The 27928-nt window shown below is 46.0% G+C and overlaps 2 protein-coding genes across 5 annotated transcripts in view; one reads left to right on the top strand and one right to left on the bottom strand.

The window, feature by feature from the left end:
• Positions 1-14707, top strand: part of LOC307090114 (myosin phosphatase Rho interacting protein) — a 51471-nt gene extending 36764 nt beyond the window's left edge. For 3 of the 4 annotated variants that reach the window (XM_079756660.1, XM_079756658.1, XM_079756657.1), the window contains 9 exons: positions 2509-6210; positions 7121-7268; positions 8159-8264; positions 8698-8857; positions 9810-9917; positions 10013-10099; positions 10446-10608; positions 10947-11032; positions 13246-14707. In XM_079756660.1, coding sequence (XP_079612786.1) covers positions 2509-6210; positions 7121-7268; positions 8159-8264; positions 8698-8857; positions 9810-9917; positions 10013-10099; positions 10446-10608; positions 10947-11032; positions 13246-13317 — 4632 coding nt within the window. In that variant the 3' untranslated portion in view covers positions 13318-14707. Of the gene's footprint in view, positions 1-2508; positions 6211-7120; positions 7269-8158; positions 8265-8697; positions 8858-9809; positions 9918-10012; positions 10100-10445; positions 10609-10946; positions 11033-11636; positions 11700-13245 lie in introns of all 4 variants that reach the window. The other variant, XM_079756659.1, reaches the window with a different exon arrangement.
• A 4943-nt stretch (positions 14708-19650) lies between these two features.
• Positions 19651-22154, bottom strand: prr35 (proline rich 35; the record flags this gene model as incomplete). The annotated part of the gene is made up of 2 exons (XM_079756349.1): positions 19651-20491; positions 20737-22154. 2 exons carry the CDS (start codon positions 22152-22154, stop codon positions 19651-19653), a joined length of 2259 nt encoding a protein of 752 aa, XP_079612475.1.
• Between the last annotated feature and the right edge of the window lie 5774 nt (positions 22155-27928).

The following is a 27928-nucleotide window of genomic DNA, read 5'->3' as shown; positions in this document are numbered from 1 at the left end:
ATCTAGTGACATCAGTACTTCCATGATGCGGGGGTTAAAGGCCTCAACAGAGGCTTGGAGCACTACCCAAGCTTTATTAAGGGCTTGTACATCGTGACTTCACGTTGCAATGTTGATGGTAGTAATAAAGTTTTGGTTGTTGTTTAGTTATTCATTGGGAAATAATTAAGTCATTATGGGGTGACATTGTTGTGTTTGAAAACTGCCACCTTGATTAGCCTAGGATACACTTTATTTACGTTGATTTAGGATTTTCTATGACTACAACTCTAGGGTTCCCTCAAAATGAGTATCTCCAACCGAGAATCCCATCATACATTTTGATGTACAAGTCCTATAGAAAATAAAGGAATTGATTGACATCTGATTCATACGGATAGAGGTATTGCATCATCCAGATTAGCAATACAGGTGGAAACACGTCACATGCATATCTATACATACAATGATTATTGGATATAATTAAACAGTTTCATTTCAATGTCAAATTTGTGTGTGTGTGATAAGATATAACTCTACTAATATGTATGTGGGCTTAGACGTGTGACTCTGGGACTGCATGGATGTGGTTGGTTGGGCATGAGGTTTCACTAACTGCTGTATGGGCGCTCACATCTCCTTGGGGTTTGATGGTTTGGGACAGACACTGTCCAGGTAAGAGACTTGATCGACAAGCCTTGCGCTGTGCTTCTTCTCCCTCGTCACCTCCACTCATCCTCTTCTCTTCTGTCACTCATGTGGTTTTGCATGCTGTTGTTTCTTGCGGAGTCGCATGGGTGCTGACACCTTTCTTTCATTTTTGATGTTTGCACGTCAGGTGTTGTGGACCCGTACACAGACTTTTAGGGTGTTAAAGAATTTTATTGTTACAATTTTCTAACAGCACAGTCATAATTAACACCTTGGCCCCAAGCACCTCCCAGCCCAAACAAGCCAACCCAAACACCTCCTTCCATCCATACATCTCCCGCCCCAAACACCTCACTCCTCAAACTTCACCTTCCCCAAACGCCTCGACCCCCAACATATCCCTCCACAAACACCTCTCTCTCCCCGTCGACATCTCTCTATAGCACCTCAAACCCCAAAAAACCTCACTCCCTAAACACCTATATCCCTCCTAACCACCTCACCATTTAACTCCCAAACACCTCACTCCCTCTAAAACACCCCACTCCCTCTAAAACACCTCACTCCCTCTAAAACACCTCACTCCCTCTAAAACACCTCACTCCCTCTAAAACACCTCACTCCCTCTAAAACACCCCACTCCCTCTAAAACACCTCACTCCCTCTAAAACACCCCACTCCCTCTAAAACACCTCACTCCCTCTAAAACACCTCACTCCCTCTAAAACACCTCACTCCCTCTAAAACACCCCACTCCCTCTAAAACACCCCACTCCCTCTAAAACACCTCACTCCCTCTAAAACACCCCACTCCCTCTAAAACACCTCACTCCCTCTAAAACACCTCACTCCCTCTAAAACACCCCACTCCCTCTAAAACACCTCACTCCCTCTAAAACACCCCACTCCCTCTAAAAAACCTCACTCCCTCCAAAAAACCTCACTCCCCAAACACCCCTGTCCCTCAGGGAACGCTTCACTCCCTCCCGAAACACCTCACTGCCTCCTCATCCACAGCTCTCCCTCCCCAAACATCTCCCTCCCAAACAACTCACTCCCGACACGTCCTCCCCTCTGTAACACCTCAGCCCCAGACACATAAATTCCAACCAAAAACCACCCTCCCTAAACACCGAAATCCCTCCCAAACACCTCACTCCACAAAATCCTCACTCAGAAACATCTTGCTCCCACCCAAACACCTCATACCCCAACACCTTCCCCCGGAACAGCTCCCTCCCTCTGTTAAACATCAATCCCAAATTTCACACTCCCTGAAACATCTCACTCCAAAACACCTCACTCCCTAACACCTAAGTCTCTCCCAAAAACACCTTACTCCCTAAATACCTCACTCCCTCCAAAACACTTATCTCCACAACACCTCCGTCAGGCTCACAGGAAAGTATGGAAACCAGCATTCAGGAGATTATAGCAGTTATGTCGATACCAAGATGATGGGCACGAAGTAGAAACCATTTGCATTGTCTATATTTAAAATCTCAGAAACTGTTGTGCACATTAAGGGTTTTTGGTTTCCTCACTGGATTTGAGGCTTAGGGGCCCTTGTAGGATTATATTGTTATAGTATAGATGAGTTACTGGTAGTTTCGTCACCCTTTTCCACTCTTGTGTGTCATGTAGTTGGTCACTTTTTATTTGTTTTGTTCACCATCTTCCATCACTCCTGAAAAAGCACAGTGGAAAGCTTAGGATGAAGCTTCTTCATAACATTAACGGAACCATTTCCAGATTTACTTGAAGTTCAAGGAGAATTCCCAATATTCCTATGTCATCCTCGGAGATGTGCTCCTCCATACGCAATGGCGAGGGGGAGTGATGTCACTAACCCAACTTGTTGTCGTCAATCTTTTCAAGAGTTCCTCAACCCCCTGCTCCTCGCCACACCGATTGCAACGGCAAAGTCCGCACAAGCTCGGCATGCACCCGCACGGTGAGCCGGAGCCCCCGCTGGAAGTCGTTCCACAGCAGCTCCCCACATTGAGGAGGAGCCTCACCGAGAACCAGGGCTCCGTAGGACGCCACGAAGTCCAGATCCAGGCCCTGCAGGCCAAATTGGCCTCAGCAATGGCCGAGATCCTGGCCAGCGAGCAGGCCGTGGTCCGCATGCGCAATGAGCTGAAGTTGGAGCAGGAGCGCTCAAGGGACCACGAGGAGGAATTTGGCCGCAGTGAAGACACCCTGCGAGCCCAGCTCCGGGAAAATGAGGACAGGCTCCGCGAGGTCGAGGCCAGCCTCTTGGAGAGGAACCAGGTCCTCAGGCACCTGGAGAGGCAGCAGGCCCTTCAGAGAGACCACCAGAGGGAGGTCCAGAGGCTTCAGGAGAGGCTGAAGGAGGTGAGCGGCAGGTTGAGTGCTACAGAGGAGGCCCAGGCCCTGAAGGAGGAGCGGCTAAGGCAGGACCAACAGGGCATACAAGAGGCCTACGAGAGGGAGAAGCAGCACCTAACCGGGCTGTTAACGGAGGCCGAAATCTCCCAGAAGGAGATGGAGAGTAAACTGTGGGAGGCAGAGTTGCAGGTTGAGACCCTGCTAAGAGGAAGGCGCTCTTCCTGTGGAAGGGAGGAGAGGGAGGAGGTGCTGAAGCTAAAGGAGGAGCTGAGCCAGAAGACAAGCCTAGTGGACACCTTGAGGGAGAGCGTCCGTAGGCTGGAGGAGGAGAAAGGTCATCTTACCTGCCGCTGTCAGGAACTCCTCAACCAGATAGCAGAAGCAGACCGCGAGGTGAACAAGCTGCGCAGCCGCTTGGACACTGAGGAGGCCGACTATCACAGCCTAGAGCAATCCTACAAACGAGCTTCACAGGAGTTCCAGAGCATGAGCCAGTTTCTCCGGGAGAAAGAGGAGGAGATCCGCCAGACGAAGGCCATGTACGACAGGCTGGTGGCGTGCAAGGACGAAGACCTCAAAGAAGCCCTTGTGAAGATGGCTGTCCTTGGAAACAGCTTGGAAGACACGGAACAGAAACTTTTGGCCAAGGACGAGCTGATGTCTCAGATAACTGACACCCTGCGGGTGCAGGGCGAGCCCTGTGGGGCAGAGAGGGACCTGCAGGCCAAGCTGGTGATAGCAGAGGACCGCATTGCAGAGCTAGAGCAGCATCTCAAAACCCTACAGCTTGGCTATGCAGACCTACACATTGAACGCCACAGATTAGAGCAAGAGCACGAAGAGGATCTGGCAGAGTCGGCTTACAACACCAATAACTTCACGGTTGGAAAGCAGCCTCTGGGAAAGAGACAGAGAATTCGCTTCTCCAACATTCAATGCCAAAAGTACATGAGCCTGGACAGCTCCCAGGTGGACAGCAGTGAAGGTATTATCCAGGGTATGGGCGAAGAAACGACCAGCTCATCACCCACACCTCCTCAGTATAGCAGTGACCCAGAGAAGTTCATCTCCGTCATACATGCCCTAGAAACTAAACTTGTGTCCACCGAGGAGAAGTTGAGAAACCTCACACAGAAGCTTGACGGCCATAGCCTGGTCCAATCGGAAGACTTGCATGTATCCGAGCAACCAGCTAACCAGGTGTCCTCTGTTGGAGGAGGAGTGTCGTCTTTTGGAGGAGGATGTGTTATTGCTGCAGCTACAGACCAGTATGCCAAGGCCCTGGTGTGTATTGAGACCAGCCAAGAGAAGGTACGCAGCCTCCTCTTGGGCTCCCATGAGCCCACCGAGTGCCAGCTCTTGCTGTTATCAGAGGTCGAGAAGGAGCTGCTCAATGCAACACTGTACATCAGGCAAGGCGAGAAAACCCTGGAAGGCCACATGCCACAGTATCCAAATCACCCATTAGATACTGTTGATAGCAAGGAGCTTGGGGAGGAAATGTCCCTCTTTGCAAAGACGTTGTCTTATGAGGCTCTTGTTTTGAACAAGATGGCTTTGTTGATACAGAATTCAAACTCCGACCTTCTGCAGGGTTTCGATGAAATGCATAAAGAATTGGAGATGGTCAAGTCTGCTGATGGAGATTGCTTGGCAGTAGTGTACGCTGATGTTCTGTCCAGGAAGTTAGTACTGGAGAGTGCTTTCTGGAAAGATCTGGAGAAGGTGAAGACACAGTGTAAAATACAGCAAACAAAAGATTCTTACCTTGCTAAAAAACCACAAGGGGATGTTGGCTCAGCTGATGTTGACGTTGACACCACAGAAATCATTACCACCTTTGTCAAAGCAGAACTCACATATTCCATTCAAAATCTTAAACTCCTCTATGAGGACAAATTCAGATCAATTCAACAGGAACTTATATCAGCCCATAATAACCTACAGAAACGAGACATGGCTCTACAAGAGATCTTTGAAGCTCTACCAAGCCCTGACCTTAAACACATTATTGAAGATATCAGGAAAAGCCTTTTCGGTCAAAAGAAACGGTTAGCTGACATCAGTCCTCCAGAGCTCGCTCCCTACATGGAGCAGATTGAAATGGAGGAAGCAAAGGACATGGCTGAGGAATTTCTCAACAGACACTTGCCTGAAAATCTTTCGTCTTCTACTGTCAACTCACTGGCGTCCCTGCCCCACGCACAATCCGCCCTTGCTGCTGAGCTCCTGAAACAGGCTGCGCTTCTACATAGATGTTCAGAGGAAATCGGGAAAAGTGGCAGCTTTGAAGGACTAGCCAGCTTGATCCGGACCCTTCCAGGTCACCAAGCCTCTCGCGGCCTGGTCAGCGGATCGCTTTGCATGCGGGAGGCGTTGATTCAGGCCCAGGTGGCCTACGTTGCTTGCAGACTCCGAGCCGTCCACCAACAGGACCTGAACCGGTGTCGTCAGACAGGTCGGGATATGGACACTCTAGTCCAGGACCACGCCCGCAGCGTCAGTGCCATTCACCAGAGTTACGAGTCGTCTCTGAGCGAGGAACGTCTGGGCTTCGGCCAAATGGTGAGCTCGCTCCAAGAAGAGAACCAGGAGCTGAGGAAGGAGCTCAGCGAGAGGCTGAACCAACTCTCTCAGCAGCAGAAACAGCTCCTCGACCTGGGGAAAAACTTTGAGAGGGAGCAGGAGGAGATGAGTCAGAGGCACAAGCAGGAGCTGAGCCAGGCGGAGCAGAGCCGCGCCACCACAGAGCTGGCCCTGATGGAGGCAGCCACCGACAGCCAGCATAAAGTAGAGGTTCTGCTGGGAGACATGGAGACCCTGGCGGAGAGGCAGGAGAAACATGTAAGGAACCTCGAGGAACAGTTCCAAGAAAAGCTTCGGGAGCTTCAGCACGTTCAGGAGGAGGAGATACGGAAGTTGCAATCCCATTACATGGAAACCATCCGATGCATCCAAGAGAAGCAACAGAAGAAGAAGAACCCTGACAGCCCTCCGCTAGGCGATGAGGCCTGTGCCACGAGCTCGGCGATGGAGGAAGAGGAGCAGGGGTATGCAGGAGGTGTTGGGAGCAGGGCGGAGGTGGACCCAATGGTGGTTCTGAAGGACAGGATCCTGGAGCTGGAGACACAGATTAACTGCATGAGGGAGGAGCTGGACAGCAAACACCTGGCGGGAGACGTTAGCAGCTTGAAGGAGAAATACCAGAGAGACTTAGAGAGTCTTAAGGTTTCTGCTCTTTTACTTTACTAGTTTGTAGTTCATTTTGACAAAAGTGAGGGCATAGTGTAGTGCCTTCATCATTCATCATAGTGTTCTATTTTAGACTTCATCACAACCTTTATCTTCATTGATGAATATGGATTGAAAGCTGCAATTAATATTGGCAAAAACCCTTCAGAAAAGTACTTAGAGCTGTCATCACTGAGGGATTTTCTGATTGGCCAGCTGCATGTTTCACTTCTGAATAAATCTCCAGTCTAGGTTTGACTCCTCCTTAGAAAGTCTCCACTTTTATAGCAATCATCAGCAGTAATCATCACATCAAGTAATTAGTGCAATTTCCAACCACATCTAATCCAATGTTAAAATGCGGGACCTTTAATTGGCTGTGCTAGCTTGTCTTCTTGCTAAACTTCTTGGCTCCTGATCACCACAGGGTTGCATGGCTTCCGACATTAACATGATCAGCTTATAGCTAAGTTAGTGCTGGACACTGCATGCTCTGAAGTCACGTCTTCTACGGTAGCTCATACCCCAATCACTACGATTGTTTGCACTTTTGCTATAATGCTAATTGCATTACTTTAAATAGATGTACAAAATGTTACAGTATTTTATAGTACTTGTATATCACATTTGACTACTTAAAAGTATGACAAAATACTTTTACGTTGCAAAACATTACCAAAACATACCTTTTACGTTATTAAATATACCTTTAACATTATGTTTCATTACTTGAAAATACTTTATAGTACTAACACTATTTCCCATTTCTTGATATTACTTTGTGTTACTGTTAAACAAAGAAATAGGAATGCTATAGCTTGCAGCGGTCGTGCATTAGCTCGTAGTGCTTGGGGCTGAGCCAGAGTGGCTGTACGGTGCTGACGGAGGTGTTTCTGAACACCACCAGGCTACGTGTGAGAGAGGGTTTGCCGCCATGGAGGAGACCCACCAGAAGGTGGTGGAGGACCTCCAGAGGCAGCACCAGAGGGAGGTGTCCAAGCTCCTGGAGGAGAGGGAGAGGCTGTTGGCAGAGGAGACAGCTGCCACCATCTTTGGTAAGGAGACCAAACCAACATCTAGATGCAGTCTAGTGAACAGCTAGCATCAGTAAGAGAGGTCTACAGCAGGGGTCACCGACCTCTTTGAACCCGGGTGCTACTTCAAAGGTACTGAGTAATACCAAGGGCTACTTGTTTGATACAAACGTATGTAATGATAATAATAATAATAAGAATAAGTTTTAACATTTATGAACAATAACATAAAATTTACATCAATGTGAGTGTTATTGATTCAAATATAACTAAACTATATTAAAAACTATATTAAAAACTGACCTGCGGGTAGGGATGACCAGTACTCAGACTCTGGCCTGATGCTGTGCTCATGTACTAACTGAAACTTTGCCAATACAACCACCCGATACCACTTTACGCAACATGACTCAACGTTGAACCCAAAACTCAGTGAACCCAAAACAACCTCTATCTAGCATCAATAAGAAAGATCTACAATGCACATCGAAGACCTAGCATCAATAAGAAAGGTAGAGATAACCTATTTTTTGATAAAAAAGTTAAACCAATGAAATTGTCTTGACATGGAATTATGAATAATCATAAAAAGGCTGTGTTGCCAATGGTTACGAAACCTTGCTTTTCAAGCACAGTCAATTTAATGGAAGATACACTATTAAAATGAGTTTATAAACGTTATGATTAGTGAATGAAATGCTATGATTTCCTGGATAATAAACCTATACGACTGGTTAATAAAGTGTAGTTTGCTATACTTGATTAATTAACTGTTGTCATTATAAGGTGTTATACTAGTTCTTAACCATTAAAACTAGTTATTATACAGTTATCATAGTTTATAATAAACTGTTATAACTGGTTTCTGAGCTGTCAACAAGTGACTTAAGTCAGGTGTTTTGTGCCTTCAGCTATTGAAGCCATGAAGAACGCCCACAAGGAGGACCTGGAGAAGACCCAGCGGCCGGCTCTGAGTGGCCTCAACTCAGACATCGACCAGCTGCACTCTCAATACGAGTAGGTTCTCCTCCAACACCTCCTTAATACAAGGAGGCTCAGCCCAAACACCAAACCTCAAACACCTTACCTCCTCCTGTTAAGAGGAGGACCATTTCACCTCCTCCTGTTAAGAGGAGGTTCACCTCACCTCCTTCTGTTAAGAGGAGGTTCACCTCACCTCCTTCTGTTAAGAGGAGGTTCACCTCACCTCCTCCTGTTAAGAGGAGGTTCACCTCACCTCCTCCTGTTAAGAGGAGGTTCACCTCACCTCCTCCTGTTAAGAGGAGGTTCACCTCACCTCCTCCTGTTAAGAGGAGGTCCACCTCACCTCCTGAATCTGACTCAGACAGAGAATCACCAAGAATTCTCAAAAAGGCCTTTAAGGACTTTAAAGATGCAACGTGTGTGTGTGTGTGTGTGTGTGTGTGTGTGTGTGTGTGTGTGCGCGCAGGGCGGAGCTGCAGTCCATCCACAGGGAGCTGGAGGTGCTGTCGGAGCAGTACAGCCAGAAGTGTCTGGAGAACGCCCACCTGGCCCAGGCTCTGGAGGCCGAGAGGAACGCCCTGCGCCAGTGTCAGCGAGAGAACCAGGAGCTCAACTCGCACAACCAGGTCAAACACACACACAAGCTGTGTTTCCATCCCTCTGCTTTTATGCAAATTTTGAAGTACGACTCAGTAAACGGTGATGGAAACACCAACATTTGCATAAAAATGCTCTAATTTGCAAAAAGGTTTTTCTGCTCGCTTGAGGTGGTTTTTGACTTATGCTAAAGAGAGTAAATGCGCAAAATGGGAGATGGAAACACACTTTTAGAAACAGCTGTGACATAGCGAACATTGAACACACAGGACTGACAACGTCTTTCCGATTTCCGCATAACGATTGGCCAAAGCAACCCTGCCGACATCAACTTGTAGCGTCAATATATATATATTTTTAAGCGTTTGTATACATAGAAACCCTATATCATACATATATATGATATAGGATGTCTATGTTTGTATATCCTTTAATTATACCGTGTCCATTAATCCCTGATATATGGACACCTAAGGAATTCCAGTCAAATTGTCTCTTCAGCCTTCAAAACGAGAGCTGGTAAATTGTGGAAAATGCATTAAACTGTAATCAGAAAACGCGGTTATATGCTATAGACCCTATAGTATCTGTGGTATAAAGGCTGCGACGAATTTCGAATTATAAATATGTACAATGTATCCTTTAAATACGTCCATGGAACAGATGGCCAATGTGAAAAATAGATATGTGTGGACCGCTGAAGAGGTACAACTTTTACGGATACGACAAGCCCTGGAATGTGTGAAGTTTTCCACTCCAACCACTTGATGGAAACGCACCTAATTCAAATTATTTTTTTGCGAACTTTCTAAAGATTTGCTTCACCTTTTTAGATGGAAACGTGACTACTGTCACACACACACACTCTCACTCTCTCTTTCGCTCTCACTCCCGCTCTCTCACACACACAGGTTCACAGTCTCACACACACACACCCCTAGCTTTCCGCAGTGCGCGTGTTTAATGCTGTGTGTTCTGCAGGAGCTGAACAACCGGCTGACAGATGAGATCATGAAGATTCGCTCCTGCTTCAGTGGACAGACCGACCTTTCACCTCTGACCCACGGCAAGGACCTGTACGAGCTGGAGGTACAGTCCAAAGCTCCCTTAGCCATGTGTGTGTGTGCACACTGGAGGCCCACTGCTCAGTCCCTCTGAGAATGCTGACCAGGTTCTGTCTCCAGGTTCTCCTAAGGATCAAGGAGTCTGAGATCCAGTACCTGAAGCAGGAGATCCACTCCCTCAAGGATGAGCTGCAGTCCGCTCTCAGAGTAAGACACCCTGACCCTAACCCTTACCCTGACCCTGCATTTAGAGACCCGAACCCTGACCCCTGACCCTGACCCTTCAGGGACCCAGACCTTGAATATTTTGACTCACACACGACTCAATAAGATATTAGAGTTCTCCTTTTATCCATTTATTTTGTTAAATGTTTAATGTTAAATGTTGTTTGCTAAATCGTCTTGTTATCTACTGCAGTCTAATTGCTCTCTCTCGCTCTGTCTCTCTCTCTCTCTCTCTCTCTCTCTCTCTCTCTCTCTCTCTCTCTCTCTCTCTCTCTCTCTCTCTCTCTCTCTCTCTCTCTCTCTCTCTCTCTCTCTCTCTCTCTCTCAGGATAAGAAGTATTCCAGTGATAAGTACAAAGACATTTACACAGAGCTGAGCATCGTCAAGGCCAAGGCAGACTGTGACATCGGCAAACTGAAGGAGAAGCTCCTGGTTGCCACGGAAGCGCTGGGCGAAAGGAAGGTGGACGGGACGGTTGCCCCTGGATACGGTGAGAGCTCAATGCTAATGCTAGCTACCAAATAAATAAGAACCCTGGTCAGCCAATAACTTATACTGGGTTGAATGGAAATGTGTACAGGTTCCAGTCTTCCCAGTGAAAGGGATTTCAAATTCTTACTCAACATTATGTGTACATTCTTTTTGCATTTCTGTTGATTACTCTACTTTAACTTGATTTTATATGAATGAAATTTACTTAAATTGGTTTTACAGTTGATTTTCATGACTTTCACATGATTTCTTTTCACGTTATTTTGCAGTAACGAGGGTTTTTTTTAATTAGTATACAGCACGCGGGTTTAATGATGGCTTGGTTTGTTCTCGTAGACATCATGAAGTCAAAGAGCACTCCAGACTTCCTGAAGAAGGAACGAACGCCGCTCACTAAACAGCTGAGGGGAGTGCGCTCCAAGGTAGGAGTGGATGAATACAAACAATATCAGAACATATATAGCCCTATTTATATTATCCCCAAACAACTCCAGAAAACACACAATCATTTTCTCTATTTTTATTTTCTATGTTTACATTTTTATTGGGACAAATATTAGTACATTATACAGATCAATATGTAGACATTGTTTTATTTTTATTTTTATTTTAAGGAATGGCACTATTTTAAGTACCATTTCTGTTGAAATGTCTCTGCTACTTCGATGAGGGGGAGATGATTTTTCAGAGGATCATGTCGCCCATGGTTGACATGATGAATGGTTGCTTGGCAACCACCGCTAACCTCATCATTTGACGAGTGTTCGGGGCACGATGTCACAAAGTTAAATCTGATCAAGGTTTCTTAACCTTACTCACTTTATGTCCAACTTGCAGTCATTGTAAATGTCGATAAAAGCCCCCTGGACTGGGGCGCAAACTTCGTTGGGTAGGGCTTGTTGCTCTCGTTTTTTAACGGAGGATCTACGCGATAGTGCACCCTATCCATGTGATGGTGAGCACGTCTTGTCCGGCGCGCTGTGAATATTCCTGTTCTCATGACCTGCTATGTGTGCTGTCTGCCAGTCTATCACTGAACAGGTCTCTTGGGATAGCTGACCCCCCTCCCCCGCCCTGCTAAGAGATGCTGTAGGTATAGCAAGGTGTAGCATTAGCTAGCATGAAGTAGCATGAAGTAGCATTGAACTATGATGGTGTAGCATTAACTAGTATAAATGAGCATGATGTAGCATGAACTAACATGACGTAGCATGGGCTAGTGTGAATTAGTAGTGAGCAGCATGAGCATGCTGCCCCAAGCTCCCCCTGCATGCCCTCTCTCATTGCCAGCTCTTCAAAAGCTGTGCAGAATGTCTCTAGACCAGTGGTCCCCGGTTGCCATATGTACGATAATTATTGTATTGTACGATCATTTGCTCGCTGTACGATGATAGATCAATAATGACAAAATTCCCTTTTAAGTATGTGTTAGATAAGGTTGTGACCATTAGGATAAGCAGTAGTCCAAGCCTAGGCTACCTTATTTTAATTAGTTTCCCTACATCATCAGGATAGTAATCAGGATGCGTTTAGATTTCCATATACAAAATTAAAAATTTAAAACAATTTGGCAGATATTTACCAACGGTTTTGGATAGATTTCATAGCGGTGAAATTACTATTATTGTGTGATAAATCATAATTACATCAAAACCACCCTATAGCTACTTTAGAAACCAGCAGCAAACACTGCTGGAGCACTGATGTTTAGTGAGCTGCGTTTATGTATGTCTCTATGCTGCTGTTTGAAGTGACACACAGAAATGCATGTTATTTATTTGGTTTTATCCTTTTTAGTTTTTAGTTTTTGGGTTCTTGATAATATATTATTGATTATCGAGAGAGAGGAAATGTAATGTGTACGCAATGTAAGTTGTGTAAAAACATTAAGAGTAAAAGGGAAACGTGTAGTAAAAATATTCAGGATGTTCAGACACGTACACTAATATGCTAAATTGTATAACATTTTAAAGGACATGTGAAACCAAACCCTTTTCTTTGTTTTTAAATGTGGTAATATGTTTAAAACCCACGTGCTAATACCTCACGTGGTTTACCTGTGGAGCTCTGTCTGGGCGGTGTGTGTGAAGCTCTGTCTGGGCGGTGTGTGTGTGGACGTGTTGAACCCTCCTCTGAATGAGGGTTCAACTTCTTTATTTTAACGCCACTGTGTGTAGCGCATTTCATAAACAACATCGCTCGTTATAACCCTCATACACCACAACTGTACTAAAGAAGTAGTACAAAATTGCTGTAGTTCGTAACCATGGGGATGACAGGTTAAAACGTGTGTATATCTGCCTTACGGTAGGGCACTGAGGCAACCAGTATTTTTGAGGTTGAAGATGGTTTATTTTTGGTTTGCTTATGACAAACCAAAAATCTCTGAATTAAAAAAAAGGTCAACATTTTGCTTATTAAGGACTGGTATTGTTAACCTATACGTCTTGTTTTCAGATCCATTCTTAGAGTTTTGACCTATTTGGTTTAAGATCTTTAAAATGTACATTATTAGTATAAGAATCTAAAAGAGCTGTGTTTGAAAGCTAACTGAATCCATGCCCACTTTAGAACTCCTCATGAAGCAGCAGGTTTGGGTTGATTCCTCCTCTGCCCTCTGCTCTCTCTCCTCCAGAGCCTCAAAGAAGGACTGACCGTCCAGGAGAGGATGAAGCTGTTTGAGGCAAAAGACTCCAAGAAGATCTGAATACTCACAGCTTCAAGGCTGCTTTTTGGCCTCCCAACCAGCAAGGGGAGACAAGACACACAGGAAGTAGTTGGTCTCTTCCTGACTCTCCCGTTTTTGTTTTATTTGCTGAAAAGGACCTAAAGCCTTCGATTTCGATTTAAATCTCTACATAAACCTGTGTTGTTTTTTTTCTTTTTCTTGGATGTAATCTATATTCTGAAATGTTCTCCCATTATAGTCTCCCCTCTGGCATGCCACGGGGCATTTTATTATTAGTACACAGATGTGACAAAAAGCCAAAACGTATAGCAATATACACTATGAATAATATATATATTTTCTCTGTAGGAACGTAACCAGTACCTGCTGTAATACCTTGTGTTGGGTTCCAGTGGTTTGTAGTTCTGAAGTGTTTTTAATGTGCCGGTTGTGGAGCAGCTGGGCTGGCTGTGGATTCAGGAGTTGTCTGCTGTAGTTTATTCTGAGTTTCACTGTGGCGCCATCTAGTGGCTCCATGGGGAGGTGCGTGTTGGGCTGGGCTTTAACATTATTTGATTGGCTGTGTTTGGATAGGCTTTGTGGTTGGCCGTCTATGGTTAATTGAATGTGGTATCTGTATGATTGCACCGTTTCTAATTGGTTTTCTGCAGTTGGCCTTGCTACAGCAAATTGGACGACTGCACTTACCTCTGGCCTGCTTGAGGAAGCTGTTTGTTTTTAGACTTTTTGACTGTTTCGTGACTTCAAGCTAACTTCTACAGTGCAACCAAACCTTTTGATCAGCAAACCATGCTGACATACGTTTGCTCCTCCCCACTTATCGTCGTCCAGGGATGAGTTAAGTAGTTTGTAGTTTGTTTTGCTTTGAGAAACCTTCAGAGAGTGTGTAACCATGATATTTAGCACTGCATAGGGCGCTAGCATGCTGGCTACATCTACAGATATCTCCCTATATCACGAGCAGCTTTACCTTAAACCAGGCCTTTTTAAGGCCTATCTTAAACTGGGATGTTAATAAGCTTAGCTTGGCCGGTCCTACCAGCTTCATGTCCAGATCAAACTGGTTTTCCCTCATTGCTGTCCTCCAGCCATGGGCTCGGACACAATGTTCTTCATTTTAAAATTCATTTCAATATTGTTTGTGCCTCAACTGAGCGACATGTTCTTGAAACCTGTGCAGCTATTTAACTGACATTAAATAATTAAGTAATAATTAATTCCCACTGTATAGTATTCAAATCAAGCTTTGTACATAAGATGTATGCAACACACAAAAAACTTTTTTCCGTTTTTGTTTAAAACTTGTACTTTGCTTAGCCTACAAGCTCTATAAAGAATATATGAAATTGATATAAATATTTTTTATTTTTGTTTGAATGTAACGCAAATAAAGTCTTTTGAAATATTAGTTTATGTTACCAACATAATTTTTTTCCAACTCTTTGTGTGAAAGATCACATCCGTAAAACCAAGGACAAGAGTATCTCTTTAAACAGACTTCTGTTAAAGCGATGGGTTTTAAGAGCCCAGGTTATCGTTGGCATTGTCTTTGTTTTTAATAAATCAGCCATGATTTTAGTTCAACTCCCCCTCTGACAGTGTAGACGAGTTGTGATACTGGGCCTTCGGGGAGCCGTTGACATCCATCATCTTCCACATGAGGCTTGAGCAGCTCCCAGAGCGCTATGTTTCCAAACCAAGGTGAGCACATATGAACCCCCATGGCTAGGTAACATCTCCCATAGAGCCCACAAACAAACAAATCCACAAGTTTAGATTCTGTGCATTCTCGCCACTGCTCATGCTCCAATCTGCAACTTAAGTGCCCTTCTCTGTGCGGAGGGCAGAGTAATATTTCAGTTAGTTGAGAGGGCAGTTTTAGGAAGGTGTGCTTTTTAAAGGGCCCCTATTATACAACCAGGTGTGAGTGTAATTAGCCATTACAAGACAAATGTTGCTGATCTATACAACATACATCTAGGTGGACACTCCTACTTCGTCACTAAAACACAGAAAAAGGCAGATTTTCAAACGACTTGTAATGGCTAGTCACACTCACAACTGGTGGTGTAATATCACCCCTTTAATTGATTGGAAGGCAGTGTCAGTATTTAGCGTTAACATGCCTCTTCCCACGCTCACAGACTGAGAGTAGAGAAGGTGGAATACTTCAGAGTTAAAGATCCCATATCATGCTTTTTTAGCGTTAATAATTGCATTTGGGGGGACGACTAGAATATGGTTACATGCCACTGCACATTCTGACGTCACACTATTACGGGAATAAAGTTTGAGGGCAAACAAGCTGTTTCGCACACTTATTGAGGGTCGTTCTCGGTGGATCGCCTGGATTTTTTTTTTGCTTGAACCCACCGGTCACAGTGGAGCGGCCCGGAGGGGAAAACCCTGGCTGATAGCCATCTCGACAATGTTAGCATTAACCTGGGGGCTTTTCAAATCGCCCAGCTCATTTAAGCACAAAATGAGAAAGGCTGGGAAAATGTTATATTAATAAAATGAATTTATTACCAATATTCATATTATGAATTAGACATCTGGGGCCCCCATGTTGGCTCATACACACAAACTATATGAACAAGACAAGGCAAGTTTATTTATATAGTATCTTACAAACACAAGGCCATTCTTGTTGCTTCAGTAAGGAAGAAATAACATGAAAAGGATGATCATTAGAAGATAATGAAAAGGCCAAATGTAAAATACAAGAGATAAAGATTAAGATGCTATGAGAACAAATGTAGTGCAGAGATACATTTTTGTTAAAAGCTGCGGCAAAAAAAAAAACGTCCCTGATTTTAAAAGAATAAAGTGTGAATCAGACCTCCGATGTTCTGGAAGTTTGTTCCAGATCGGTGTTGCATACACACTAAGAGTTAGTGACAATGGTAACGAACCCTGTGAGCACCTGAGCGGGCCCTGCCTGAAGAAGACTGTCTGGGGGGGCCTCCATCCTGCCTGTCAATCTCATGCACACATCTTCATCATTGCTCTACCCACAGGGGCCTCGATGCCACAAACGCAGAGGGTTTTTTGGCTGTTTATTTTATTTTCTTGAATCTCGCTCTCTTCTTCTCTCTCTTTTCAGGACTCTCATTCTTATCTCATCTGCTCCTCATTCTCCTCCTCCTCTACCCCCCAATCAGAGCCCTTCTGAGCTCCTGGCCCTGTACCTCCCACATCAAGAAGGGGTTTCTGCACAACCGCGTGTGCAGGCGTGTGTACGCAGAGGGGCGACTGTCTGGCATCTCTTCAGGGGCACCAACAGGAGGCTGCCTCGGACTCTGAGAGCAGACTGCAGCTCATCCTGCAGCGAGCCGGCCTCCGGCCACAGGGCCTGGATCTCAGACTCCTTGATCCTCAGTGGAACCGGGACACCGAGGTCACTAGTCTTGACTGGTGTGTGTGTGTGTTTGTGTGGGTGACCTCCTGTTAAGAGGAGGTTCACCTCAAACACCTCACCTCCTGTTAAGAGGAGATCACCTCAAACACCTCACCTCCTGTTAAGAGGAGGTTCACCTCAAACAAACCTCACCTCCTGTTAAGAGGAGGTTCACCTCAAACACCTCACCTCCTGTTAAGAGGAGGTTCACCTCAAACACCTCACCTCCTGTTAAGAGGAGGTTCACCTCAAACACCTCACCTCCCCATGTTAAGAGGCGGTTCACATCACCTCCCGAATCAGACAGAAAATCACCATGTTACAGAATGCTGGTTGTAGCCCTTTAATGTTGTGAAGATGCAATGTGTGTGTGTGTGTGTGTGTGTGTGTGTGTGTGTGTGTGTGTGTGTGTGTTAGCGTTAGCCTTTAAAAAACATTTAGTCTTGCTTCTGCTGCTGAGTGTTGGTGTTTAATGACTGATGCTTGAGAACCATCTCAGTTTGTATAATATGTCTCGCCTGGGCGGGGCATCTCAGTCTCAAAGGGCTTCAATCCTCATCATTGAACACTGGATTAGGCTTTAATAGTTAAGATAGGGCGACTTTAAGATAAGGCAAGCTCTAAGAGCAATGCGTGTGTGATTTGATGATTTTAAGCAGAGGGAACATCCTTAATGATTAAGCATGACTTCTTTCTTTACCTCGCCTCAGATATCTACTGGGTTGTCAAAGTTAGCCCGACACAGATCAGCAATTAAACAACAAAGATGGAAAGAGCACTCCTGATCTATCCTGGATAATCTCTTTAAGCAGCAGTTCCACATTTACAAAAACCTATGTGTTCATCAAACTTTGCTGGACGACTAAAAACATCAACTTTGAATTGATGAAAAAAAGTATCCCTGTTTGGATGTGGGTGACTCTAAGTCATTGGATTACATAAAAGTAATGGTTTATAAATAACCAGTGGCTTTAGCTGAGGGCGGAGCTAACAAGACTGTTGAGGCCGAGCTGCAGCATGACTTCCTGTCTGTGAGGCCCTGCATGTTTCTACGGCGGCCCAGAACCAACAACTCTAGAGAGGGCCACATCTAATCGTCTTATCTTAGGATCGCTGTCTTACTTGTAAGATTTGACCTATAGATTTACAGTCTAAATAACTAACTATTTATAAATCTATTAAGGAACCTCATCCCATGAGACTTGCCTACTTTTTGGTTTGCCTAAAGGCCTGTAAAGGACACCGCAGCTCTCTTGCGTCGATGGAAAGGGAGGGATCAGGTTAGGTAGGGGGATTTTCAGTTGGTTGAAATCTGTAACCTCACCGCTAGATGGCGCTAGATCCTACACACTGCACCTTTAAGTGGTGTTGGCCATAGACTGCTGCAAGGTATTCCCAATGTACCAAATACGGATTGTTTCTGCATGGCTACGTCCATAATGCCCTTTCCGAGGAATTCACAGATGCTGTGTCCATATTGTTTGGCATCTATGCGAGAGACCATCCTGATATTCATGTTGTGTTTACATTGAATATCCGCCCTCGGCTGGACGGCAATTTATTTCCAAATATGGCCACGGCCTTAAAATGTTCAAAAGACTGGAGCCAATCCGAGGGATGCTCCACCCTCTATTGGCTCTTGCCGAGTCCGGTTGAAAGTATCTCAGAAATCTGTCTTCTGTGCAAATTGATCCTAATCTGTTAACATTATTTATCAGTCTTGTGTGTTTTTCATGCTCCATAGATTAATTTCCTTGTGCACCAAGGCATTCTTTTTTTTAATTTGGCATCAATCATAAACTTCAACGCCTCTCTCTGACCTCAATTGGAACAAACTACTAAAGTTCTCAACGACAGCCATGATGTGCGAGAATATGAACAAGAATACATACAAACGTAGGATTAGGGCCTACATGCATTCAAAATGCACATTGCACTGGAACCCCGGCTGGTAGGCCTGCATGTCCTCCAATGGCCGAGGGAGCCAGCGCCCTCACCCTCACCAGATGATTCTCGCTGCTGCTCTGGCTTTGGCAGCTGACCTTTGGGTGTCAGGGGAGCCTGGAGGAGCAGGGCCAGCAGGGGGCCTCCGCCGTTGTTGTCCCCCTGGCAGGCGTGGAGATCCAAGGTAAAGGTTCTGACCTTTTCAGAAGCAGGTCTGGGGCCTGAGGTCTGGACCAGGCCAGGGGAAGGTGGCGCCTGGAAACTTCCAGGGGAAGTTGCTGAGTCTGGGGATGGTTTCACCTTTCACCTCCGTCCACCCAGTGTGTTGGAGGGGGTCGGATACCGCTGGTGGGCTGACCTTTGATCTGTGTGTTCAGAGCTCTGTCTGTCTGTCAGACCTGTGGATGACGGCGGTTACAAGATATTGTAACATGATTTTTTTGTCATTTTGGACAATTGTTCCGATAATATTATTTGGGAATTTTAGAAGGATTTTATTTTTGTTTATAATTATTGTTAATAATAAAATAAACTTCAATTTAGAACAAAAAGATTCCATCAAATATTTTCTATAATGGTTTATTTAAGGTAGTGTGTACAATTGTATCAAGTGCAATAATACAATCCAACATGACATTGCATATAAAACAATACAACGATCTTTGAAAACGGTTTACTTACATGAATCAAATAAATACAAAATGTACACGTTAGTTTAAACAGTATGCCAACAGAGTTATAAATGATTTTGATGATGTATTTCCTTTCAACATTTATCGTGATATTATCATGATCGTGTGAATGGGGAAGCCAACGTTCCAGATCATCCCACGTGGACAACCAGACTTTCACATTTAGTTGATTAGTTCTTCAGTTCAGACGTGACTTCTTCCTTCGTCTCGTAAGGTGCAAAGTGTGACAGGAAGCGAGGAGGAAAGAGCAAGAACCAAGGCTGGAGATGGTGCTCCAGATGCGGTGGTGGTGGTGCTGGAAGTCCCGGGGGGTTCCTAGGAGTCAGTGGCGGGCAGAGGGCTAGGGGGGCGCTGTAGAGACGGAGGCCTCTTCGGTGCCTGGGCCGAGCAGGGGGGGATGTGGGACACCAGCGGCCGTCCGTCGGGGCAGAGCAGCACGCTGGAGTCGGCCTCACACTTGGTGGTCCTGCCCGGCCAGAGGACCTCAGCCGGACCGGGTCTCAGACCGAACCCCCCGGGGAAGCCCTCCCCCTGGCCGCTCAGCGCGGGGACACAGGCCTGACTCATCTTGATTAGCATGTCCAGAGACTTTGTCCGGCACTCCAGAGAAGCCTTGATGGCCTTCCTCTCGCTCTCGATCACCACATCCTCGTCCTCCTCCTCTTCCTCCTCCTTCTGCTCCGTGTCGTCCTCCTCCTCTTCGGTTTCCGGGGAGATGTCTTTGGTGTTGTTGCCGTCGTCGGTGCTGCTGTGGTTGGCCGGCGCGTCGTCGGGCTCCCTCTTGACGGACAGGTCGAGGGGTCCTTCGTTGTGCGACGCCGTCTGCTCCAGCGCCCGGTGGATGTGGAAGAGCTCGCTGCGGATGGTGCTCAGGTGTTCCCACAGGTGACCCTGGGCGGGGAGGTCATCCTTGTCCAGGTGGGAGATCTTCCTCTCCGCCTCCTGGTACTCCTGCAGGGCCTTGGAGAGGTCGTTCAGGAGCCCAGCCACCGACTGGGAAGACCCGGCCACCGGCCCCGCTGTCCTGCCCGTGGTGCGGTCGGATCTGTGGTCCTCCCCACAGCCGGCCCGGGAGGACGGCTCAATATTGGGGCCAGGAGGGGTGTCGTCCTGCCACGCCTCCACCGGCCGGGACACAAGCTGGGCCCCTTGGGAGCTGAGGGAACAGGCAGAGCATCCAAGTTCAAAATGTGCATACAAACTAGAAAAGGCAAGGTGCACAACCTAGTTTTAGAAACAAAGTGCAGAGTAGGAACATGATTCAGAATGAAGCAAGGTTAGCAGTTTTACAAATACAACCTTAGAGAATGATCGGACAATACTTAAATATAATATATATATATATATATATAATATCATATAATGTGGTTTACATTTGGTATTGATAGTAATGACTCTTACCTGCTGTGCAAAAGAAGCCTGTCAGCTGGAGAGGAAGAGTTCTGTATGTTCTTAATCATCTCCAGACCGAATCCCACGGCAGGCCGCTTCTCCACAGGGGCCTCACTCATCCCCTGCAGGGCCCCTGGCCTCTTGAGGCCCCAGCCAGTTCTACCTTCCCTGGTGGCCGACGTCAGCTTCTCCCCCGACCTGAAACCTTGATCAGGACCCTCCCTCTGGGGAGAGACCCAGCCGGCCTGAGGGGCCGATTGGTGGGCCCCTGGCCGGACTGCGGGGACCTTCCATAGGTTGACCTTAGAGGGGTAACTGGGCAGCCGGCTGGTCAGGCCGCTGCCGGATGTGCTGCTGGTGGGGACCTTCATCCCCTTGCTGGCATCACCATTCCCGAATGTGTTCGCTCCCAGGCTGTGCTCACAGAGGAAAGGGTAGAAGAGGCGTGGCGCTAGCAGGGTCCGGTCAGGGTGAGCGTGGACGCCAGAGGAGGGGTGGATGAGCTGCGCGGCAGAGGCGAGGAAAGGGAGCTGATCCGCCATCTGGGCGTGGGTGGGGGTGTTTAAGCTGGGAGCAGCAGCAGCAGCATTCATGTAGGAGAAGAGGCCCGGGCTGATGGGGTAGCCCACCCCAAGCAGGGACAGGTTGAGCCCGGTGGGGTCTTGGTAGTCCAGGAGATTGGGCGGGGGAGGATAGCAAGGGATGGAGCCTCCCATCCTGGACTGGATGCCCTCGGCCTTGGCCTTGGTGTGGCTCATGGTCAGCAGCCTCCAGTGCTCGGACAGCAGACCGGGGGCCGTCAGGCAGGTCTTGGACAGCTTGTACTGCTTCAACTGGGCCTCCACCTCCACCGAGCGGGCCCTCAGAAGCTGGTCTTCTAGGGAGAACATGTCTGCCATGAGGAGTTCTGATTCCTGCCGGCTTACAGGGTGTTTGGTACCCTGTGTGAGACCTTGACACCTGCTAGAGTTGTCCTTTGCTAGCCCTGTGAGCTCTGCCCCATCCACTCCTCCTCCCAGCTCTGCCTCCTCTCCTCCTCCTCCTTGACTCTCTGGGTCCTCCCCTTCCTCGTCTAAGGGACCCCCCTGCCTGGGCTTCTCCTCAGGCTCTGTCCCCTGCCCCTGTTCGTCCTTCTGTGGCTTGAAGAGCCCATGTGCATGCTGGAGAGGGCGCAGCTGGTCAGGGTGGAGGATGTTGCCCTTCTTGTAGGGCCAATCGGACTCTATGAGCAGCGAGAGGGAGTTCTTGCAGAGGCTGTACTTCATGTGGTTGTACAGATGAGACTTCTCCATGCAGGTGAAGGGGCACTGGAAGCACTTGTAGTTGTAGGGTTTCCCCCAGGGCCGGGGGATGTAGTGGGGCTTCTTGGGCTTGCGTTCCTTGTGCTTGCAGACAGATGCGACCTTACACCCATCCTCTTTAGACATGGCTCCCCCTGGCTCTTGTGAACAAGGGCTAACTTAATGTCTCCTCCAAAAGTCCTGCAAAACGGAAATAAATATGTATTCAATAAAGGGTCAAGTGGTTTAGGGTAATGTGTTTTGTTATCTTCTCAACAAAACATGTTCATGGGCTGTGCCTTAAAAGAGAATACATCAGCCTTGCAGACCACCGAGCATTAAGGTGTGTGTACTAGGGTGTAATGGCTGACACATGGCGCTCGGTAATAAGTGTCAGCCTCCTATTTGTGCTCCACGGGTGGATCCCGGCCCTTATCCCCCCTGGGGGTCCGACCCAACAACCACCACCCACTTTACCTGCCACTCCTCATTAAACTCAGGGCCCCGCCGGACCCAGCAGGCCCTGGGCTGGGGGTCTGGGCCGGGGCCCACGGGGCTCTGCACCTGGATCAGAGGGGCTGCGCTCACGGGACCCTGACGTTAAGGCCTGGAGCCCTGGAGGCCGGCTACAGGCGCGGTGCGGCCAGGGAAGGGGAGGCCTGGGCGGGCATGGAGAGCGGGCTGAAGCCTGGGTCTTTAATGAGGCGCCCATGGGGCATCATTAGTGGCGGGCGTGGATCTGGGTCACAGTGCTTCACCCGACTTCATCTGCTCCTCTGAGCTCCCAGGGTAAGGAGAGCCTGCTAAGCTCCACTTTGGACAGAGGTTTAGTTAAAGTGCTGTGAGTCCTCGTCTGGGGATCTGACAGGGCTCTCAAATATCACTAAATATCAAATTCTAAAACTTTGTCAAAACCCATTTTAAGATGTCAACATATTTAGTTGTCCAATAACCGTTTTTTTTCTAATAATTTGATGTTTGATAAATACTTAATACTCATAGGGAGAAATTAGAGAATAGGTTTTGAGGACCTTCCACGTTCTGAAGTGTCTCCTAAATGACTATTATTTTTCTGATTTTTTTTATATTTTAATTACAATTTCATTACCGATCTATCCATAATTTTAGAGGTGAGAGATACTTTTACATACTTTTATATTTGTGGAAACATTGTAACATAAAGATAAACAGCAAAATTTGACATTACACTATATATTATATTATATTTTGACTTATATATTTGAATATATATTTCTATATAAATGTCATATACTGTGTATTTTCACACTTAATATTATTATTGGCTTGAATCTACATCTAAGTAAATGTTTAAAAATACATATTGAAAATAATCACGATAATTTCTAGGTTTTAATTTAGTTAAAAAGCATACATAAAATATAAGTAACATTTCCCAATAGAAATGTTTTTCTATTGAATTCAAAGCGATAAATGATGCATTAGGATGTTGTTTAACTGGGAGCACAGCCCTGAGCTTCCCCACAGAGAGAAGAGGAGGTAGCTGTGTTCTTTGAAGCCCCTGCTGTGAGGGGTCTATTTACTCGGGTGTCCTTCAAGTTGTTCAGTGAAAATGCTATTTGAGGAAAAGCTATCGGATGAAACCCTATTCGTCTGCATTTGACAACTGAGAGTGTCATGCTTTTCCTTTATTTGACAAGCTCTCCCTGGTTCTCCAAGCTCTGAAATGAAGGGCTCCTGGTTCCCCTCCTCCTCCGATTGGCCCTACACAAGTGTCCCGTTTGTGTCGGTTGGCCGTCCTGTCTTCCCCGAGGCCGTATCCCTGCTCTCTGCCTCATAATGGAGACTTACAGTTGCTATTAAGAACCAATCAATAAAAATCATATTCTCCCCCCCTGTGATCGGCTCCCTGACCGCTGAAAGCCCCCGCCCGGGGCCCGGGCCCCCCCGGCCCTGTTTTTAGCCTTGTGGGTCGATGATCGTTCATGTCATCTATTGTTTCAACCGAGGAGGCTAAATGCTAAATGTTAAAAGCATTGATGAGTTACGTAACAACCGCAGCGCCCCGGCCCATAGGCAGGGGTCTGCGGGGGTTTCTGCTCAGATGGTTAAACCACTACAAGCATCGATTTACCCTCAGTGAGACAAGCCGTGGTGCTGTTGGATCTATAGCGACATCTCAGCCTAGCCCCCTGCTGGGATCAGGTCACACACAGAGGGACGGGGAGGTGGGCCGGGCTTACCTAAGACGGCCGTACGGAGGGCAGGGTGGCGTGGTGGTCTGCTTCTGGGGAGGGGAGCGGGTGGCGTGGTGGTCTGCTTCTGGGCAGGGGAGCGGGTGGCGTGGTGGTCTGCTTCTGGGGAGGGGGAGCAGAGGGAGAGGATTAGCTGGGATTAGACATGATGATCAATGTCAGGTTTCAAATGGTTCTAATGAACATGTGATCTTGTGATCCTGGCAAACTGTTAGACGCTTTATGGCAGACTTAAATCTCACTCTAGATTTGAACTTTTGAGCAACTGAAGAAATTTTGCAGGTTGTGCTTGTAACAAATTTAATTTCTAAAATATAAAACATTAAATATAATTAGGCTACATATAATGTTATGTAAATATTAAGTATCCAACACATTACAAAATGTCATATTAAATTATTAAATGAGTACAAATTATATCTCTCTTGATAATTCATTTGATGTGCACAACAAATGTGATACAATTTATAAATCGTAGCCAGAACGTGGGGTTTAATGGTGACCTTAATTAGCAGGGCCTGGCTTTCCTGCACACATTACCAGCATGTAAAACAAGCAGTTTTGACAAATACATTTATAGGTTTAATTTAGAAGATCCAAAATAATCTTTATACTAAGAAAAGTAGCCTTCTCTTCGTAAAACAAAACGGTCCCAAAGGCCTCCTTCCTCCGACACTAAAGGCACAGTTTAAAGCGGTATTTCCTCACGCCAACACATTCCATCACACGTCGTATGTGTTGACATAAACAAAGATAAATCAAACATGGTTGTCGTCATTAATAGTGCGTAATCTTAGTAGTTGTTCCAACATACCTGGACCGCGGCGCGCTGCGTCCCCGGTGCGTCTGGCTGTGGTACGTCCTCGGTGCGTCTGGCTGCGGGTTCTTGTGCGTAAAAGCTGCGACGGGAGTGCTGCGCGTCCCGCTGGAGTGGGAGCGCGGGGGCGGCAGCGGGGGGGCTTTATATCGACTCCCAGCGCCGCCTGCAGCTTTTACGCACAAGCTTTTACGCAGCCAGCTCTCCGCCCCCTCCGCCGCGCCTCTGTGTGGAGTGGAACAATATTAGCACAGGTTCGATCCCCTGGTGATACCCATGGGTTTCAAATAAATAGACATGAATCAGAATTAGGTTGAAGTTGTTTGGTCATAGGCCTGTAAACCCTATGGTTCGTTTCATTTGATTAAGTAAGAAATAATTCCCCGTATAGGACTCCCTTATATGGGGAGTATGCAGATATCCGTGGAGTACTTTATTTTATTGACTTATTTACTTTATGTACTTTATTTGGTAATAATTTAAGTACATTATACGAAAGCTATTAATTGATATTAAATATCAGTTAATATCAATGCGTTCAAATAATTCAAGGTATTATTTTCAGCATTTTTACTTTTACTGAGAATACGTTAAAAACATTCGAAAATAAAAAAAGTTGTTTTAAAATGTTTATAATTTAGGCCTTAAAAAAATGTCCAGACTTGATGAGGTCAGATTATGGCACATTGTATGGATTAAAACATTTGTATTTAATTTTACATCGAAAATTGCATTTCTCAATTTGCTCTGAAAATGTGATGAGGAAAATGAAATATCCAAGCCCTCTTTTTATTTGCCGTTTTAGAAGACCTTAGTATCAATTTGTTCATGTCAAAATAGAATAGGATTCATTTAGAATTCGCCCTCAAATCTCGCATCACAAATAAAACATGGCACAAAAGGTTTCACCCGGAGAAAATGTCCTGTTACCAGTCTTTTTTCCACAGATGCAGATATAAATCCCTGTGAATGCCCCCTTCACACGCTTCTAACAATCCTCTACCAGCACAAGTTTGACTTTCGCACTACAACACAGTATTAGCATTGGAAAAGATTGGAGTGCGTTCAGTCTGCATATCATTTGCATACTTTAAGTAGTCATTATCAGAATCAGAATCAGAATCAGAATTACTTTTATTGCATCTTATTGTACGAGTACACAAGAGTAAAATTCTTAGGCTTGGTTCCTCAACAGCCACATAGCAGCAACAATACAAGATAAAGTAAATAAAGAGAAGCAAAAATAAAAACAAGTAGCAGCATAGATCACATAATAAATAATAATAAACAAATAAAATAAACTAAGTAATAATAAAAGAGACTAAAACAGTGGTAATAAGTAATGAGTAATGATAAGTGATGAGGTATGGTAAAATGTAAAGTGTAGTGTAAAGTGTTCAAGTGGTAGTGGCAGCCACGTTGATTATGATTGGTCTGAAGTCTGTCGGTGGAGGCTCCCAACTGAGAGACGCGTTTGAAACCAGAGGGTGGATGGTCAAGAGGTCAGTGAGGTAGCAGTGCGTTTTTTTGATATATTGAGTCTATACCGTTGGTTCCAGAGGCCTGCTTGACAGGTTCACTGTTTCTCCTCTTGAACGGTTGTCTCTTTACTAATGACTTACCGACCTCTTCCAAATCCATCTCTCCTTTCTTCTGACTCGCACCTTCTTCCTTTCTTTTGTATTTGTTTGTTTATTGCCTTCTACCTTTCATTTCTCTTTCTTTCTATTTTTCTTTATCTATTTCTAAACACCTCTCTCACCCTCTCTCGCTCACGACTTAGATTCCACATATATCTGTAATTGTCTCTATCTGTATCTTTGTCTCTGGGCTCTCTCCTTCTCTCTCTCTCTCTCTCTCTCTCCCTCTCTCTCTCTCTCCCTCTGACTCTCACCCTATCATCTCTCTCTCTCTCTCTCTCCGTATCGCTCTCTCTCTCTGCTACGGATGCTCGATATAAGCTCACTAGCGATAGCGTAGCAATGTGGGTCTTGCGGGGCCCTCGGAGTGTGTGTCGGTGCCTGGGAGCTGGGGCTACTGGTGGAGTAGGGGACCCTTCAGCAGCCATCAGTCCGCCTGTCACTCTGCCACCTCCAAATGCAGTCTGACAGCCCCCAATGTAGGGCTAACCAGCTGGAGATAATGTGACAGAAGTGGGAGAGGGGAAGGTGGTGGGGGTGGGGGTTGGAGGAGAGACAGAGGAGAGAGACGGATATGCTGCAACCGAGAGGAAGTGAGGGGATTGTTGTCTTAACTCTGAGAGTCTTCCTCGCTAGACAGGTGTCACTTTTAGCCGCTGAGTTTCCAAGGAACTCTTAACTATTCTGTCTGTCAGAGCTGTCACTCACCTCCTCCCGTTAGACAAAAGATCCACAAACTGCCCAGGTGAGGCGCCAGGTCTGACATGTGTGTGGATGCTCCTGCTCTGTCTGGGGTCGGATCCTCTTACTGAAGGATGTCTGATACATTTCAGTAGGAGTCCAAATGTGTGGTTCTTAGACATTGCTGGAAACCTCTTTTAGTGGCTGAGGTAGTGCTGTTGAGCACCGCACATGGGCTGGCACATCCCAAGGTGACCTGGAAAGGGTGTTTGTCTTTCAACAGGATTAATGACTGGGGACATGCATCATGAAAACATGCATCATGAAGACATGCATCATGAAGACATTGCATCATGACATCATGAAGACATGCATCACATCATGAAGACATGCTTCATGAAGACATGCATCATGAGATCATGAAGACATACATCACATCATGAAGACATGCATCATGAAGACATGCATCATGACATCATGAAGACATGCATCACATCATGAAAACATGCATCATGAAGACATGCATCATGAAGACATGCATCATGAAGA

Source organism: Pollachius pollachius (genome assembly GCF_949987615.1).
Source record: "Pollachius pollachius genome assembly, chromosome: 19".
NCBI classification, from domain to species: domain Eukaryota; kingdom Metazoa; phylum Chordata; class Actinopteri; order Gadiformes; family Gadidae; genus Pollachius; species Pollachius pollachius.
This window is presented reverse-complemented; position numbering and strand designations above follow the sequence as displayed.